At 37.2% G+C, this 17137-nt stretch overlaps 1 protein-coding gene across 3 annotated transcripts in view; it reads right to left on the bottom strand.

Moving 5' to 3' along the window:
• Positions 1-17137, bottom strand: part of LOC108702289 (disintegrin and metalloproteinase domain-containing protein 23) — a 96924-nt gene that overhangs the window by 63426 nt on the left and 16361 nt on the right. For all 3 annotated transcript variants that reach the window (XM_041578357.1, XM_041578359.1, XM_041578358.1), the window contains exon 3: positions 9610-9686. In XM_041578357.1, coding sequence (XP_041434291.1) covers positions 9610-9686 — 77 coding nt within the window. The remainder of the gene's footprint in view (positions 1-9609; positions 9687-17137) is intronic.

The following is a 17137-nucleotide window of genomic DNA, read 5'->3' as shown; positions in this document are numbered from 1 at the left end:
CTGTTTTGTGCCATCCCTAAGGAAAATAAACTTCTACAGCTAAGCAATACTACAATAATTCCATTAGCTGTAAAATATTGTGGTCATTTAGTATGCGCACTTTTACTCAAAGGCAGCACATCCTTTGTTTCAAATCTCCAAAAGACTTGAGCAGCCAAAATGTTTCTGTGTTAATGCATATTTATTCCACATATAAAACCTATTATTTTATATCTGACCTTATTTAATTTCAGCACTATCCAGGTTCAGGGGTGGATGGCTTTGGGTGAGCATGGGGTTAACATAGTACATTTAAAAAACCCACATACTTTGGATTCATTCATTTTCTTGTACTGATTTGGTGCCAATTTGAATGCCTTTTTTTGTAATTTCCCTGGTTAACTTAAACCAGTCATTTCAGAAGATATATTGTACTTAGTACCAGTCCTAGTTATAAGTCCAGCACCTCAGATCAGGTTTAATACAGTACACCAATTTCCATACAGGTATGGGGCCTGTTATACAGAATACTTGGGACATGGGTTTTCCGGAAAATGGATCTTTCCGTAATTTGGATCTTCATACTACAAGTACGGGATCCTTTATCCGGAAACCCATTATCCAGAAAGTTCATTTAAAAATGAATTCCTTTTTCTCTGTATTAATAAAACAATAACTTGTACTTGATCCAAACTACGATATAATTAATCCTTATTGGAAGCAAAACCAGCCTATTGGGTTCATTCAATGTTTACATGATTTTCTAGTAGACTTAAGGTATGAAGATCCAAATTATGAAAAGATCCATTATCTGGGAAACCCCAGGTCCCGAGCATTCTGGATAACAGGTCCCATACCTATACTAGAAAATCCTTTAAACATTAAATAAACCCAACAGACTTGTCTTGTCTCCAATAAGGATTAATTAAATCTTAGTTTGGATCAAGTACAAGCTACCATAATAGCATAATTTGGAGCTTTCTGGATAACAGATCCCATACCTGTATTACATGATCATAAATAATTTTGTCTATAACCATTTTGCATGTTTTTTCTAACCTATTTTAAATTTAGTTTACCACAATATAGTTCACCCTTCAATAAATCACTATTTTTATGTGATTAATCCTCCTTTATTGCACCATTTGCATCATAATGGTTTTCACACCCCAATGCATCCCTTTGAAAACTGTGGGAAATATTGTCCGGAAACATCCAATGACTACAGTGCATAGTTGAAGTAATAAATATGTTGCATTAAATGTTTTTTAATGTCCAGTGTAACAAAAGAAGCATCACCTTTCATAACCTGTCGATTCATGTTAAATGGTTGGTAGCAAGGAGGGGGCTATAGGTTTGCACCTTAGTCAATTTACTTATATTTTCACCATTAACTCATCTGCCAACATCATAATAGGGGCTAGTTATAATTGTCGATCAAATAAATAGTAGAGTTTTTCATTTTGCTGCAGATTAGAGGAGCAAATTTATTGATTTAAATTGATATAAAGAGGTAAAATATTAGAGTGCAGCAAAACTCAACTCTAAATACTTATAAATATCAACACATGTGCCTAATCTATTCTCTCATTAGAGAGAAGTACATAATTAGCACAAAGAACAGGTTAATGTGGAAAAATTAAATAATCCTGCAAAGACCATCTGCACAAGGATAGCAGAGGAACTGGCAGCACAGAGATCTCCACTTGCCACTAACATCTGCATCACCTGATTACGTAGGGTCTCCCCAGCATGAGTAATCCTCATGTTTCTAAGGGTAGGACTACACGGACGTTTTTGGCGTGATCCGATGCAGCACGGCAAACCGCCGGCGTCAAATCGCATGCGAAGGAAATAAGGTAAGTGAATGCATTGTCGGATGAAGTCACAGCATTGATCCGGCAGGTCTGTCTATGCCATTTGCCACATCTGCATCAAGCTAAATGTGTAAGATTCCAATGTAACTGTATCAGTACCTTATTTCCAAAATTATATCTTTAAGTAGAAAAAATAACCAAGGCAAGAGATATGTTAACACTGACTCTTTACCATAAATTAAATTTAAGACACATATTTGTTCTTTTATTATTCACATATTTTGTACCTGAAGTGGGGAGCCATTTTTTGGTAAATTCGATTTTTTCATCAAATTCTATATGACAGAACTGCCATGCACATTTTCATGAAGCTTACATCTGCACTGTAGCTTTGGTGCAATGCAGTTAATTGTATTGAGTAGCATTCGTCATTTAGAATATTAGGGCCAGTCAGGTTAGGGATGGTTGGACAGGGAGCTGTTGTGACTTGTCTACTTTACAAGAGGCCATTCTAATTTCCTGTAAGCTTGCAGCATTGCAACTAAAAATAAAGATTTGTTTAAACCTTCCAGCAGAAACCACATGTGAGCATCTTAGTTCCCATGGACATAAGATGAAAACAGGAAGTCTGATACAGAAGCCCATGTGTACACAATAGAAGGAAAGAAATGCTGTGTTTCTTTTGACAGAGGACTCAGAGCTGCATTACTTTGAGGTTTTACAGGTGTATTTATAAAGACCTTTCTGATTAAGCTTACTTCATTTTAGCCTTTCCTTCTCCTTTAAAAGAACAGTATATCTGTAATTACCATTTGTTCTGCCCTCTCTGTCCCCAATCCCTACTTTCAGCTCAGTTTCTCCCCTACCCCTTTATCTCTCACCAAATTTTGCACCTGCAACGATCACTGCTCCTCCCCCTCCCTTATCTTTGTGACCAGCATATTTTCTCTCAGAAAGTGACAACCCAACAAAGATCTATTTCCTGAAAAAAATCTAGAGAAAACTCCACTATACAGCAATGCTATTTCCCTATTTTAAACAAACAATAATTTGTTTTACTAATTTAGCATTATTCCATGTTTCCCTGGACACTCCATGCCATACACACGGGTAGCCTCGCCCCAGTGCTCCAATCAGAAGCATACTCCCCAAAGCTTTACCAGCTCATCCCCCCCAGATTCGGTGTCTTATGGTTCTTCTGCTCCAGTTTACTTTTTTACTCCCATTGGAAGCAGGTTTTTCTTTTTAGCCTTGGGAAGGCATTAGGGCTTGCTGGAAAGTGTCCTAGGGACTGGGGGTTTTTGGTCCTTCAGAAATTTTTTTCCCCTAAGCACATTACCTCATTTTGTATCATTGCCTTAATTGTTTTATGGACTTGCCTTCAGGTAAAAGTGTTACCAGATCATAGCTCAGACAGCTAAGGCTCAGTGGCCATATTATATTGATTGCCATACATAGCAGAATGTGAAACATACACCATTTTTGCTGCTTTAGCTGAGGTGCAAATTCATTTAGACACTGACTGTGTATGGTGGAAGAAAAAAAACAAAAAACCTGTGTTTTGTCCAGGTTAATGCTGCAGTCTGTTTTCTTGTTATAATAATGAAAGATCATTTCTGTGGTTGTAACCCTTGTGGTTGACAATGGTGTTGCTTATAAAGAAGGTACTTATGGCATGAGCTGCAGTTTCTTTCAGACTGCCATAGACCGGCATTGCTAGTTGGTGTTCGGAAACCTATGGGTTACCTTCAGGACAGGCTGCTTTAAAGAAAGCTGGATAATAATATGTGTGGACCAAGGTTTCAGTGTTGGCCTTTATGTAGGGTGCTGATTATGGCATGACTGCTTATGGGCTGGAACGTTGTCGTATAGGTAATAGAGATGGTTCCCTTCCAGAACAATAGGTGGTTAACTATTTCCCCATGCCTGGATTCATTTCTTTATGGATCTTGGATGCTTGTTAAAGAATAATTCAGTGAAGTATCTGTAATGTTCTTTCCACTTTCTATTTGGGGACTCTGGTCTGGAGCAGACCAAATAGATATTTGGTTCTATGCCCTATCTACAGATTTGGAATACTTTATTTGGACAAATTCACATCCTTGTAAGTTCCTTGTAAGAAGATTGTATTCTGGCATAGGAGTTATATGTCTGAACGTATTTCTGCCATGATTAGAGATGTCGCGAACTGTTCGCCGGCGAACTTGTTCGCGCGAACATCGGGTGTTCGCGCTCGCCGGAAGTTCGCGAACGTCGCGCGACGTTCGCCATTTTGGGTTCGCCATTGTTGGTGCTTTTTTTTGCCCTCTCACCCCAGACCAGCAGGTACATGGCAGCCAATCAGGAAGCTCTCCCCTGGACCACTCCCCTTCCCTATAAAAACCGAAGCCCTGCAGCGTTTTTTCACTCTGCCTGTGTGTGCTGAAGAGATAGTGTAGGGAGAGAGCTGCTGCCTGTTAGTGATTTCAGGGACAGTTGAAAGTTTGCTGGCTAGTAATCGTTTTGATACTGCTCTGTTATTGGAGGGACAGAAGTCTGCAGGGGTTTGAGGGACATTTAAGCTTAGGTAGCTTTGCTGGCTAGTAATCTACCTTCTACTGCAGTGCTCTGTATGTAGCTGCAGTGGGCAGCTGTCCTGCTTCTGATCTCATCTGCTGACTGCTGCAATAACAGTAGTCCTTGTAAGGACTGCTTTTATTTATTTTTTTGTTGTTTTACTACTACTACTACTACTACTATAAGAGCCCAGTGCTATTAGTCTAGCAGTGTTGGGGAGTGGGACTGGTGTGCTAATCTGCTGCTCCTAGTAGTTCAGCAGCACCAACTTTAATTTTTTTTTTTTAATATTCATTTTTTTTTATTTTACTTTTTTTTATTTTACTACCGCTGTAGTAGTGTATAAGTTGACCTTTTAGGCATTATTTGCCCTGTAGGCATTATTTGCACACTGTTTTCTTCAACCCGCCATCTAGCTGTGTGACCTTGTTCACATTCTGTCTAAATATCCATAATATTACCGTCTCCAGAAAAAACACCGGAGTGACTTTTTTCAAGCAGCCATAATATATTTTACGTAATCCGTATCCACCGCTGTAGTAGTGTATACGTTGACCTTGTAGGCATTATTTGCACAGTGTTTTCTTCAACCCGCCATCTAGCTGTGTGACCTTGTTCACATTCTGTCTAAATATCCATAATATTACCGTCTCCAGAAAAAACACCGGAGTGACTTTTTTCAAGCAGCCATAATATATTTTACGTAATCCGTATCCACCGCTGTAGTAGTGTATACGTTGACCTTGTAGGCATTGTTTGCCCAGTTTTTTTGGCCGCAGCCACTGAAGCACAGAGGCCAGAAAAAATATGCCATATAAATGCTGAAAATAGTAATTTTTTGCCATACGTTGACTCAACGTATATGGCAAAAAATGACTATTTTCAGCATTTATATGGCATATTTTTTCTGGCAACTGTGCTTCAGTGGCTGCGACCAAAAAAACTGGGCAAACAATGCCTACAAGGTCAACGTATGGCAAAAAATGACTATTTTCAGCATTTATATGGCATATTTTTTCTGGCAACTGTGCTTCAGTGGCTGCAACCAAAAAAACTGGGCAAACAATGTCTACAAGGTCAACGTATGGCGAAAAATGACTATTTTCAGCATTTATATGGCATATTTTTTCTGGCAACTGTGCTTCAGTGGCTGCAACCAAAAAAACTGGGCAAACAATGTCTACAAGGTCAACGTATGGCGAAAAATGACTATTTTCAGCATTTATATGGCATATTTTTTATGGCAACTGTGCTTCAGTGGCTGCGTCCAAAAAAACTGGGCAAACAATGCCTACAAGGTCAACGTATGGCAGTTGTTTAAAGAGAACAGTAGATTACTAGCCAGCAAAGCTACCTAAGCTAAAATGTCCCTCAAATCCCTGCAGACTTCTGTCCCTCCAATACAGAGCAGTATCAAGCAGATTACTAGCCAGCAAACTTACTATCATCTGTCCCTGAAATCACTAACAGCTCTCCCCCTACACTATCTCTTCCAAGCACACACAGGCAGATTTTTCAGATACATTTTTGCCCTTGATCCCCCTCTGGCATGCCACTGTCCAGGTCGTGCACCCTTTAAACAACTTTAAAATCATTTTTCTGGCCAGAAATGTCTTTTCTAGATGTTAAAGTTCGCCTTCCCATTGAAGTCTATGGGGTTCGCGAACCGTTCGCGAACCGCTCGCGTTTTTGCGCAAGTTCGCGAATATGTTTGCGAACTTTTTTTCCGACGTTCGCTACATCCCTAGCCATGATGCCCATTGCAGATGGCATGCAGATACTTCAGTACTATCCAAACTGGTTTGCCTGGGTCATGGGAGGCTCATGTGTACTTCATAGAGCAGGCATTAAATGCTCACAGTGGCAGTCAGTCTCAGAGAGCCTTTCATTGATAAGGTGTGGTGTGTATCTAACTGGGGACCCTGCATTATTTAAGTGCAGGGCACCATCTCAGGTGCATCATTTGTATAGGAATCATTTCATGCATAGCCTGCTGAAATAATGTTCTTCATTTTATCTGTCTGGTTTATCCAGTAACCAGATTGGAGTTGGGGTGAGTTTGTAAAAGATTTGGGGAGGGTCTTTTTGATAGGAGCACTGGGGCAGGGCTATCCTGTGTGTATGACATGGAGTGTCCAGGAAAGGATGATACAATTTTCCCTTTGAATTGATATAAAATATCCTGTTTGTTTTCTTTAATTTTTTTAACAGAACCTAATAGCCTGAGCAGTTAAGATAACTGATAATACACCTGTACATTATTCAGCGATATATGCCTGATCCTGCACACCAAGCACTATTGGAATATATCATATTACCTTACTTTGGCAGAGGTATTTTTATGGTCATTAACATACAACTGAGAAAAAGATGGTATTACCTAAAAGCATGTACAATAAACTGTGCTAAACTCTTTAGGATAATGAGACATTTTTTACAGGATTTGCATTTTTTTTAACTCTCTTGCCAGTCGTTAAAAAACATAAATTCTCAGACTCATCAATAAACAGTTTTAAGACTTCTTGACCCATGATAGATGCTGAGACAAAGGAAATTAGATCAGCCATTATATTCTGCATCATATTTAATTTTTTGTCTATGTCAACATTGTTTTGCAAGTATGCAAACCTGCTGAATTAAATTTTTGCTAAAAAGTAATGTTTAATGGGTTTTTCAATTTCAAATAATATGAATCCAAGGGTGTCAGATTTACTAAGCGGCGAAAATTCGTCAGCGATGGCTTCACAGGCAGCGCAACACTTCACCAGGCAAAAATTCGCTCAGACAACGTTAATTCCCTAACATGCTAAGTTCAGGGCGGCGGACGATGTGGAAATTGCGCTAGCGTTAATTTGGCAAGCAGAGCAAAGTTAAGCTAGCATTGGCTAATTTGCATACGGTGGGAAGTTAAAGCTGAATGGACGTATATGTTGCAGCAACATTACATTATACAAGCCCAGGGGAGCTTAATAAAAGAAAATAGAGTTGTTATAATGCCCTACACATGAGCCCAGTGTATAGTTTATGTGCCATATGTTAGGAAATGCAGGGGGGAAGCCGGTTACCCCCAAAAAAATTTACGCTCTTTTGCAGCCTATCACCCTGAAAAAAGGAAAAGACTTCGTCTGGCAATCGAGTGCGAATGAGAGCCAGCGTCAGTCTCTTTCACTAGCGAAGTTACGCCTGCGCCCGTTAGTACCGAAATTCGCCCTTTAGTAAATTTGTCCCCAAATGTTTCTTCCAGCAGCTGCTTTTAGTTCCAGACTTTAAGGGCAAATACATAGAGTGCTAGCTCTGCTGCTCTCAGCCAGTGTTTTTTCTGCAACCGGAAAAAGCGGATGCACTCCCTTCCACATCTTTGTCAAAAGTACAGATTTTGTGTGAGTGTAGCTACATGGGAAAGCAGGCAGTTTTGGAAAAACCTTATCTCCACTTCAGGTACCTGCACTCAGAGGCTGAGAGCAGCTCTGTGTGGCTTTGCCCTTAAGCACATCTATTAAAGCAGATAAATCTGCACTGCAGTGCTGCCAATGCTCGTGATGTCATTAAATGGGGTGTGAAATTCAAATATTTAAAGGGGCCTCGACCAGGCACTCATTGTCCAAGGACTCGCAAGTTTTAGAAAGGGAAAGAAGACCACGGCTGTGGATGTCCCCACAGGGAGCAGCTACCTGCAGCCTGATTAGACCACCAGGCAACCTTACAGTAATGAAGAGAAAAAATATTAATAAAATACACAGTGAGTTGACAAATGTCCGCTAACAACTCAAAAATTAAATATTCGCTTCCCACGCCATATAAGTACAATGGTCCTACAGCCTTTCTGCCACAATCTATCCTTCCTTACTGAGACAAAGCTGTCTCAAAACCACCTCAGCCAACCATGTTTAGTCATCAGTCCCTGTGTTCATGATTTTTATTGTTAGTTTTATTGAGGTTTAGTATAATAATGGATTTTCGTGCAAGCAGAATAAAGTCCACAAACTAATTTTAGCTTCCCCGTAGCCTCTTTGAAAAAAATAATTTAAATATAAAGAAACAACCAAACTTTTATTTTACTATAGGATCTAATACTAATTTCCTTAAATTTAATGGCATTTAGGAAAGGCCTAGTAACCACTGCCTACCAGTTTTTATAATCTATGAATATCCCAAAATATTTCCCTTAAATATCTATGATGTGACACATTTGTGAATGGTAATTATGCTTTTTCACATTCATAATCCTAGAGAAAAAACCCATACACATTTATTATACCCTTATTATACCCTAATCGTAATTATAACTATAAATGTGGGGCATTGTTAATATACCACAATAACAGCAATGCAAAAAAGATTTATTTATCTGTGTTTTAAAAATATATATGTGTGTGTGTTATCAATATACACATATATTTTGTACAAGGAGAGTATTGGGGGCTGTTCCAAGCATTGTCTGTGTATTTAAATTAAGCAGCCAGATTGGATACGCGGGCAAGTTAGAATGGTATGAAAAGAATGATATTTTCTGCATTTGCTTCTACTGCAGAAAGCACAGATCTTGCTGACTAGGCACCTACTACTTCCACATTTTTGCTTCAATGTGTTTGAATACACATGAATCAGCAAAACTAGTTATTTATCACTACAGCACTTGTGCGATTGAATTGTACTAAAAGTACTTTTATTTGACAAAACAGAAGAAATATTTTCCATCTTGCTATTTCAGATCGCTAACATTTTACCTGACTTTCATGAATTTCAAGGGCTTATTGCAACTTCCAAAATAGCATGGTATAGTTGGGTTCTTATTTCTATGGGAGGGTTGTTTAATCAGAAAGATATAAAACTGTTTGGCTAAAAATATTTAGGGCAAATGCACCTGCTATATTATAGAGTTTTTATGTTTCTTCTGTTATCCTTTAATGTGCAGTCTAAAATGCAAATCTATATATTACCTTATATGGGGTGTTATTGACTTATGGTATATGGGTTTAACACATTCTATGCCCTGTAATAATAATATCAATAACATGCATTACCCATATATTGGAGGTGTCTAATGCTTGTATCAAAATTATATTTGCCAAGATTGTACGGACAACAAAATGTATGAGCGTCTGAGATGTTTGCAGATAGAGAGCTGTTTATAACTTTTAAAAATCAATAAAAAGGAAGAAGGAAGCTACTGTAGGTTGAATGCATGATTTGGCTTGCCAAGAAGTCATTACAATGTGTCAGGAAACATAAAGAAAGAACACAGCCATACACTTACCTGTTTAGCGTCAGATCAAGGATAAATGTGGAGCCAAAGGCCTCTATCTGGAAACTTGCCTGGGCAAGATGTACAGCCTACAAACATAAAAAGACACAGCTTATATTAAACTTTGCTCCGCATACCATGTGCAAAACTGACACCAATATCATATGAATGTATGAGTGCAAAATGTATTTGTGTTTTGTAACACTTAAGCCACCTATCTCTTATTCCAACAGTTTTCATTCAGCATTCATAGAACCATTTTATCCAAATAATCCAATTTTTTAAAAATAATTTCCATTTTCTCTGTAATAATTAAACAGTACCTTGCACTTGATCCCAACTAAGATATAATTAATCCTTATTGAAAGCACAACCAGCCCATGGGGTTTATTTATATGATTTTCTAGTAGACTTAGGTATGAAGATTCAAATTATGGAAAGATCCAGTATCCGGAAAGCCCCAAGTCCCGAGTATTCTGGATAACAGGTCCCATTCCTGCATATATAAATATACTGTGTGTGTGTATATATATATATATATATATATATATAATGAATTTGAAAATTAAATAATTAAAATAAAGGTGCATGCTACCCTTGCCATGTTTACCTATGATCAAGCTACTGTATGATCCTCTCCCATAGCCCTCTGATTATGTAATGATCCCTCTACACAAAGCTTATAGGTGGATATCTGATATCTGGTGGGAGCGTTGGCGAAATGCGGAAATTTAATGCAACACTATTCAACACCTGTCCACAAATTTTTATCAGAACAGATATGGGGCGATCCTGGCCCCTCTGCTGCCTGTTTCTCATAGTTACCAGGAACACAATTTTTGCTGCCCCTGGTAACTACTAGAACTGTACTACAGACACATCTGCTATAGAAATAGGGCATGGCTCTCTAGAGTGGAGAGGGTCTAGTGTACATCAGTGGCATAGCCAAAAAATGGTCCTAATTTTCTATTGCTGGTGTTGGCAGGGTTGAATAAAAGGCTAACTTCAAATTGGTTTCTATTGGTTACTGCTTTGGTGCAAGAGGATTAATACTACCACAATTTACAATATTAATTATGTTGAAAAATAAAAAAGGCCTGCTAGAATCATTTATCAAACTTACATACCTTTTATTCGTTAATTCCTAAAAGTATTGATTTTCCTGACAATTTTATCTGGAGAAAGGTCACCTCTGCTCTGCCAGCTAAATATAAAAAATATTTGACTCTTTAGACTAGAGCTTTCTTTGAGTGAATTCTATAGATTAATATGGTGGTTACTATACTTAATATGCATATTATTGTGCTGAAATTTTCAAGAGTCAAACATGTTTACTGACTTTTATAAAACCTTGCATTCACAAGTATGACATACATGTCATTACTGATGATTTTGTTAATTTCTCCCTATATCTAATGATGTCTACATGGAATGATTCCTAAGGATAATCCTAGGGATAAAGATGGAAAGTGGAACAGCGTATAATGCTACCTCTAGCCACTACAAGCAACTTTATAGAACTAAAGCAGTAGGGCGAATGAGGTGATGGCATGTGAGAGAGGTAGGGAGTAACAGGAAGAATAATGAAAGGATGGCTGGTTTGATTTGTTCCACACTAAAAATAGGGAGGCAGACAGGAACCCCAGTTGCTTGATACATAGGAAGAGTTAAAAGGACTAATGTTAAAGCTCAGACGAGATGTAAATGGAAGAAATTGGGGAATGCTGCAAACCTGCTGCATTCCTTTAGCTTTATGATACATGCCCCCAATCACAGGTGTGTGCATGTACAGTAATACTCTCTGCCTGTATTCATAAATAATAATTAGCCAAGAAGTAAGAGACAGTGACAATTTATCAGCTTTGTTTTTCCAACACAACAATGTCCCCATCCACTCTATCACTATATCTCACTGACAGCCAACTACAAAGCGCAATAAAGGGAAAATGATGGTCTTGCTAAACACCAGATAGATGATGAAGAAAACTATTCTGTGCTTTATAGATCTGTTGAACATACAACTAGACACGGAGAAAGAGTTAATATCCTTGTGGTTGGTATTTTCTCCAGCGAGTCATGCTCTTCAATTTTATCTTTTCTGGGTGACTGATTTTTCAGAATCACATAACATGCCATTGTACGGAATGCTTGTCTCAGGAATAAAAGCTGGAATGTTATGATGGTGCAATTAATGAAGCGAGTATTGAGACCTGCATTAGACCTGCTGATAAGCATTTTCTTTGCACAATATCAAGCAATTTCACAAAAACATTGTTGTCTCTAAACCAAACATTACAATAAAATAACAATAAAATATGAAGCTGTTTAAGAGTTCCTAAAAATAAATTGAAGAAATTAAAAGATGTTTTGGTCTTTCATAGCATACATTTCACAAACATCGTAATGCATTAATCTGGTTTAATACATTTAGATACATGTAGATAAGCAGCTTGGTAAAAACAACAGTACTGTGCTGCTCAGTTGCACTGCAAGTGATCAGAGAACTTCCAAGATCAACAAAGCATGTTTTATCAACACAATCTGTATATTTAAATAGATGCCAATTTCTAGTCGTCTGAGTAACTAAAATGTAGTTATGGCTTCTTCAGTCTATTACAGTGCAAATTGACTGCTAACACAGAGGCTAAATTATACCTGCCAGTAGTACAGAGGCTAATTTAACAGTAGTAGTAGGAGGAGAATGGTCAAAACTAATTGCTGGTTGTTAAGAGCAACTGCACTGGTGCAATTTAGTCCCTTTATTAGTAAATTAATCCTAATTTTTTAACCTTATATAGGCAAGAAGTTGCAAAATAGGCACATCAGTGTCTTGTATTTTACAGTCCAGTTATGCCATTTGTTGCCATTCTAAACCAATGAACACAAATAGAAACCCTGATTTTATGGACAGCACTGATTTGGCTACAGTAATCAGTTGAATGCTTTAATTCAGTGTTTTTTACAGAGGTTGAGCAGTTAAGTGAAGGCCAAAATCTTTTAGCAAGTTTTAAACAGCTTGCTATGCTCAATTCAAATCAAACCAACTTTACACTTCCTATCTACATATTACATTTAATTTCTTAAATTGTTATTCGGATAGCCCTTTGGGAGTCTTAATCTTTAAATGCCGTAGGCACCAAAATTGCTGGATGCACAGGGACACAATGTAGAAAAATAAATTTTCAGTATAACACTACACAAAACTTAAAGGAAAAGAAAAGTATTTTTTTCATTACCTCTTCATTTAATAGAGTGCCCCTGCATGTATCTGATTCTTTCTTTCTCTTGTAGTGCCCTGTGGAAGCTAAAATTTTGTCTCCTTTATCGGCTGGACATTTCCTTTAGGTGATGTCATAAACATGAAGCCGTCGAACAAAACACACATGTGCAAAAACGAATCCTCCCCCTGGACACCAAAGCTCAAGCCCTGATACACTTGCTACAATAATAGTGCACATACGCACTGTGCGAGCATATTGGTAGGAGGGTTTTGGATGAGGCTTGTGGATGAGCACTAGTTGTACATTCAGTGGAAGCACACTCACAAGTGTTTTTTAATGCACAACTGCGCAGACTTGGTGGTCTAGGTCTTAGTGCAGGAGCATTGCATGGTGGGTATTTCTATTCTGTACCAGACGAACGGCTAAAGATAGAGAAAATTTAACGTTTGGTGATACCTTTTATTGCCTAACCGAATACATAAAAATTTCGGAGCACCCAGGACCCTTTGTCAGCACAATTTGCTTGCAGTTACTTATTTTTACTTCAATTCAGTTAGCCAATAAAAGTATCACCAAGCTTTACATGGCGCACATGGTACAACAACTTAAAACTATGGCTAAAGATAGAGTGAACTTTAAACAAAGGATGACAACACAGGAGATATGCCACTCAAAGAAGATGTATTTATTATAACATAAAAATTGCCATGTAAACTACTGGCTTTGCTTTTAAAAGCTTTTTAAAAGCAGTGAGTAGTTCTTCCCCTTTACAAAGCACTGGTAAGTATTGAATACATAGTACCGAGCTTGGCTGTGCAAACTGGATGTTACTGAAATTGAGTTCAGTGGCTTAAGTGACTAAGCTACTAAAGGTTAGCTGTGTCTTTTATCACCCGACATTACTATGTAAATACTTGTGTATTTCAATAAGCCACAGAAATCAAATGCCCTCATTAATTGTGTTTTATGCCTAGTATTGATTCATGAGCAAATATATTAAGTTTGTTTTTGTGGATTATGATGCATGAAGCTACTCTTGTTAATACACAAAACATACAAGACAATTGGCATTATTAAATATTAGCTTCTCAGTAAGCAATTAAAGTGAAGAGTTTATTTATAAATCATTCATGTTGGTTTTCTCTGTCTCTAATTGTTTAGTATTGCACAAGGTGCACAAGGATGGTCATTAAATGAATTCTACATTTTTTGTAAATATTATACCAAGGATTCCTAGTTTCTAGTGTCTTCAGTTATGTTTATTTGTTGTATTATTATAATACCAGTTTTCTACTAATCCTACCAAACAAAAAATGAAAATCATATAGGATCTATTATTCAGAATGCTCGGGCTGGGGTTTTCTGGACAAGGGATCTTGCTGTAATATGGATCACTATACCTTAAGTCTGTTTACAAACATTTTAACCAAATAGGATTGTTTTTCACCAAATATACATCAATGCAGCTTAGTTAGGATCAAGTACAAGGTACTGTTTTATTACTACAGAGTAAAAGGAAATTATTAATTAAAAATGTGAATTTTCTGCTTTTAATGGAAGGGGTTTCCAGATAAGGGATGCCATACCTATATACAACGTTATTTTTTAATTCACTTATTTTCTAGCTTTAAAATAGAACATAGTAAACCCAAATCCCCCCAAACTTTGCAAGATCTGCAACTTAAAGTAAACAATATATAGGACTACTTTATCGCTATTACACCAAACTGATAGCTAGGATAGCTATGCTAGTTATAAATACTGTACCTTGTGAATAGTGCCCTTTCAAATTGGTGAGAGTTGTAAATCCCTCCCTCTTCCCCCTCTACCCTCTTCTTTCCTTTCTCTTTTATTTTATTTAATTTCATATATTACTGTCTGTAATACAATAAGTTGTTACATCACAGGAAAACAAGAAGATTGTAATTTTCAACCCAAACCTATAAATTTAACATCTGACTGTCAAAATGTTAAATAAAAAGTTTTAAAAAAAATAGAACATAGTTTAGTTTTCAGTGTAGGTTCTTCCATGACTTTAATAACCTATAATACAAAAATTTCAGATCACTAAATAAAATGAAAGATTTAACTTGTGTTTTCAAAAAGGTTTTTAATCACTTAATAAGCAAACTTGAATTCTGCAGATCTGATTAGTAAAATCATGCACAGCAGACCTTGACTTCACATTGGAACCAAACAATCCCCAGGACAATTTTATTATACTTGTCTTGTTCTTTTTCCATAATGCCTTTATCTTGCTCTTCATCAAACCAGCTCTGAGCTGAAGATGTTCAAATGAAGGTTATTCAAAGCTTTAGACAAACCACATAAACCTCATGTGAACTGTGCTTTCCAGTGCATACGGCATCTGTCACTCTGGCTAGGACTAGCCAAAATCCCTTCTGCATTTCATTTCTTCTGGCAAAATCTTAAGCTAACCCACGGCAGCAATGGCATTTGCCCATTGTCACTATCTGGATAAAATTGCAGCCAGACATTTAAGTGAATGTTCATTTTTTCCTGCTTATATATTCTTCTAATATATAATATAGTCTGCTTATAAATTCATCTTGTAATATTCAGCTGATCTATATACCAAACACCTTCTTTTCCTCAATTTTATTTATTCAAATACATGGCAGGCATATAACAAATATTTGCACAAATCTGCAGTGGCCATTATTAGTCTTATAGTTCTGTAGCCAACAAAGTGAGAGAGCCAATAAATATATCTCTAATTTCACAACACACACATGTTTATACCTTTAACAGATAAATACACAGACAATAATGCAGAATGCTGGGCTTTTGAAAAGTTAAATGTAAAAAGCATTTTGATCTTGGTTTTGGACACCAAATAAAACAAGGCAATTGGCATAGTATACAGTGAATACAGAGACACTGATCTTACATAACTGTGTTGCCTTTACAACTGGAATGCAGCTTTGGCTCTGCAAAAAAACAACTCTGAAATAGAAAATAGTGTGCAGATACAGCTGAATTGTGCACTCCCTCAGTGTGTGAGGAATGTCTTCTACTTCAAACATGCAGAGGCTTTCCCTGCCGATATATAGCAGAGCACACATTGGACTTTAATGGTAGGCCATTCAAAGGGAACCAGCATTAGACATTTTGGGGCATATAAAATGTCAAAAAATACCTATATAAAAAAGCTGCACAAAGCTTTTCCATGGATGTAAATTCCACATAAACAGGCTCTGGTCACATTATTTGTAAGAGTATGCACATCAGAGTAATCTACACCAAAAACATCTGCGCTTTAGTGCATTTGGTAAACTCCATAGCAGGGCAAAGGAAAACAGAACAAGTTAAGCAATACTAGATTACTAGAATAAATTGTGTAAATAATAATAGAACACAAGTAACTATATTCAGTAAAAACAAACACATTCAAAGTTAAGTGCTGAGTGTTAACAGACACAATACAGAATAATATATAAAGCCAGGAATGTATTAAGACACAAGTGAAGAAAAACTAGTACGATACAGAAGAATGAAGAGCTTTGAAAGTCATGAAAAAGATTTTTTTTAATTATTCTTATTGCCTAATATGTAGTCATGATAAAGATTTCAACGGTAGATTAATATGTAAAGTCAAATGAATGGATGATGTCTCCCTAAAGAGAGTACAGGGGTAAAAAAGGACAAATGCAACCTTTAGGCACCACCATATTAAGGGGAACTGGTGCAGAGGTTTTGATAATGTATAATACAGATGTAGGATGCTTAGACATGGAAAGAAAGAAACCAAGCTGCAGCTTGATTATGGACACCAAGGGAATGTAAAACGTGCATTACAAGGTAGTGGCCAGTGGTATCATATGCCTAGGATAATTAGGGTACACAAATTAATTAAAACAGAGGAACAGTTTATCCCTTTAAAGAGTTCTATTTGCACACACACACACACACACAATGACACAAAAACATATATCACTGCCACACATATACAAATGCATCTCTGTCACAAAGACCCATAGCTCTCTGCAGATGCAGAAATTGAGCACAAGAAGAATTATGCCCCTGTTTACTGTTTATGGATTTTGTGTGAAAAGCTAGAACATACCAGCGCATTATACTCTTTTAAATATAGAAGGAATGTGCTTTAAAAGGTTTGTCTGATTTATTGAATATTTCTGCAAAACCCTTAATAATTCCTCCCTTCTCTTCCACTTACTGCTACCTGAATTTTGGCTGTGCAGGGGAGCCAGCGGCACTCTGCTCACTGTAGGAGAAAATCAGCAGCTAGGCTGACCTGATAGGGAACTGAAGCATGTCTTTGCCTCTGTGACTGCTGG

This window comes from Xenopus laevis, chromosome 9_10S (assembly GCF_017654675.1).
Source record: "Xenopus laevis strain J_2021 chromosome 9_10S, Xenopus_laevis_v10.1, whole genome shotgun sequence".
NCBI classification, from domain to species: domain Eukaryota; kingdom Metazoa; phylum Chordata; class Amphibia; order Anura; family Pipidae; genus Xenopus; species Xenopus laevis.
The sequence above is the reverse complement of the archived record's forward strand: the minus strand, read 5'-3'. Positions and strand labels throughout refer to the sequence as shown.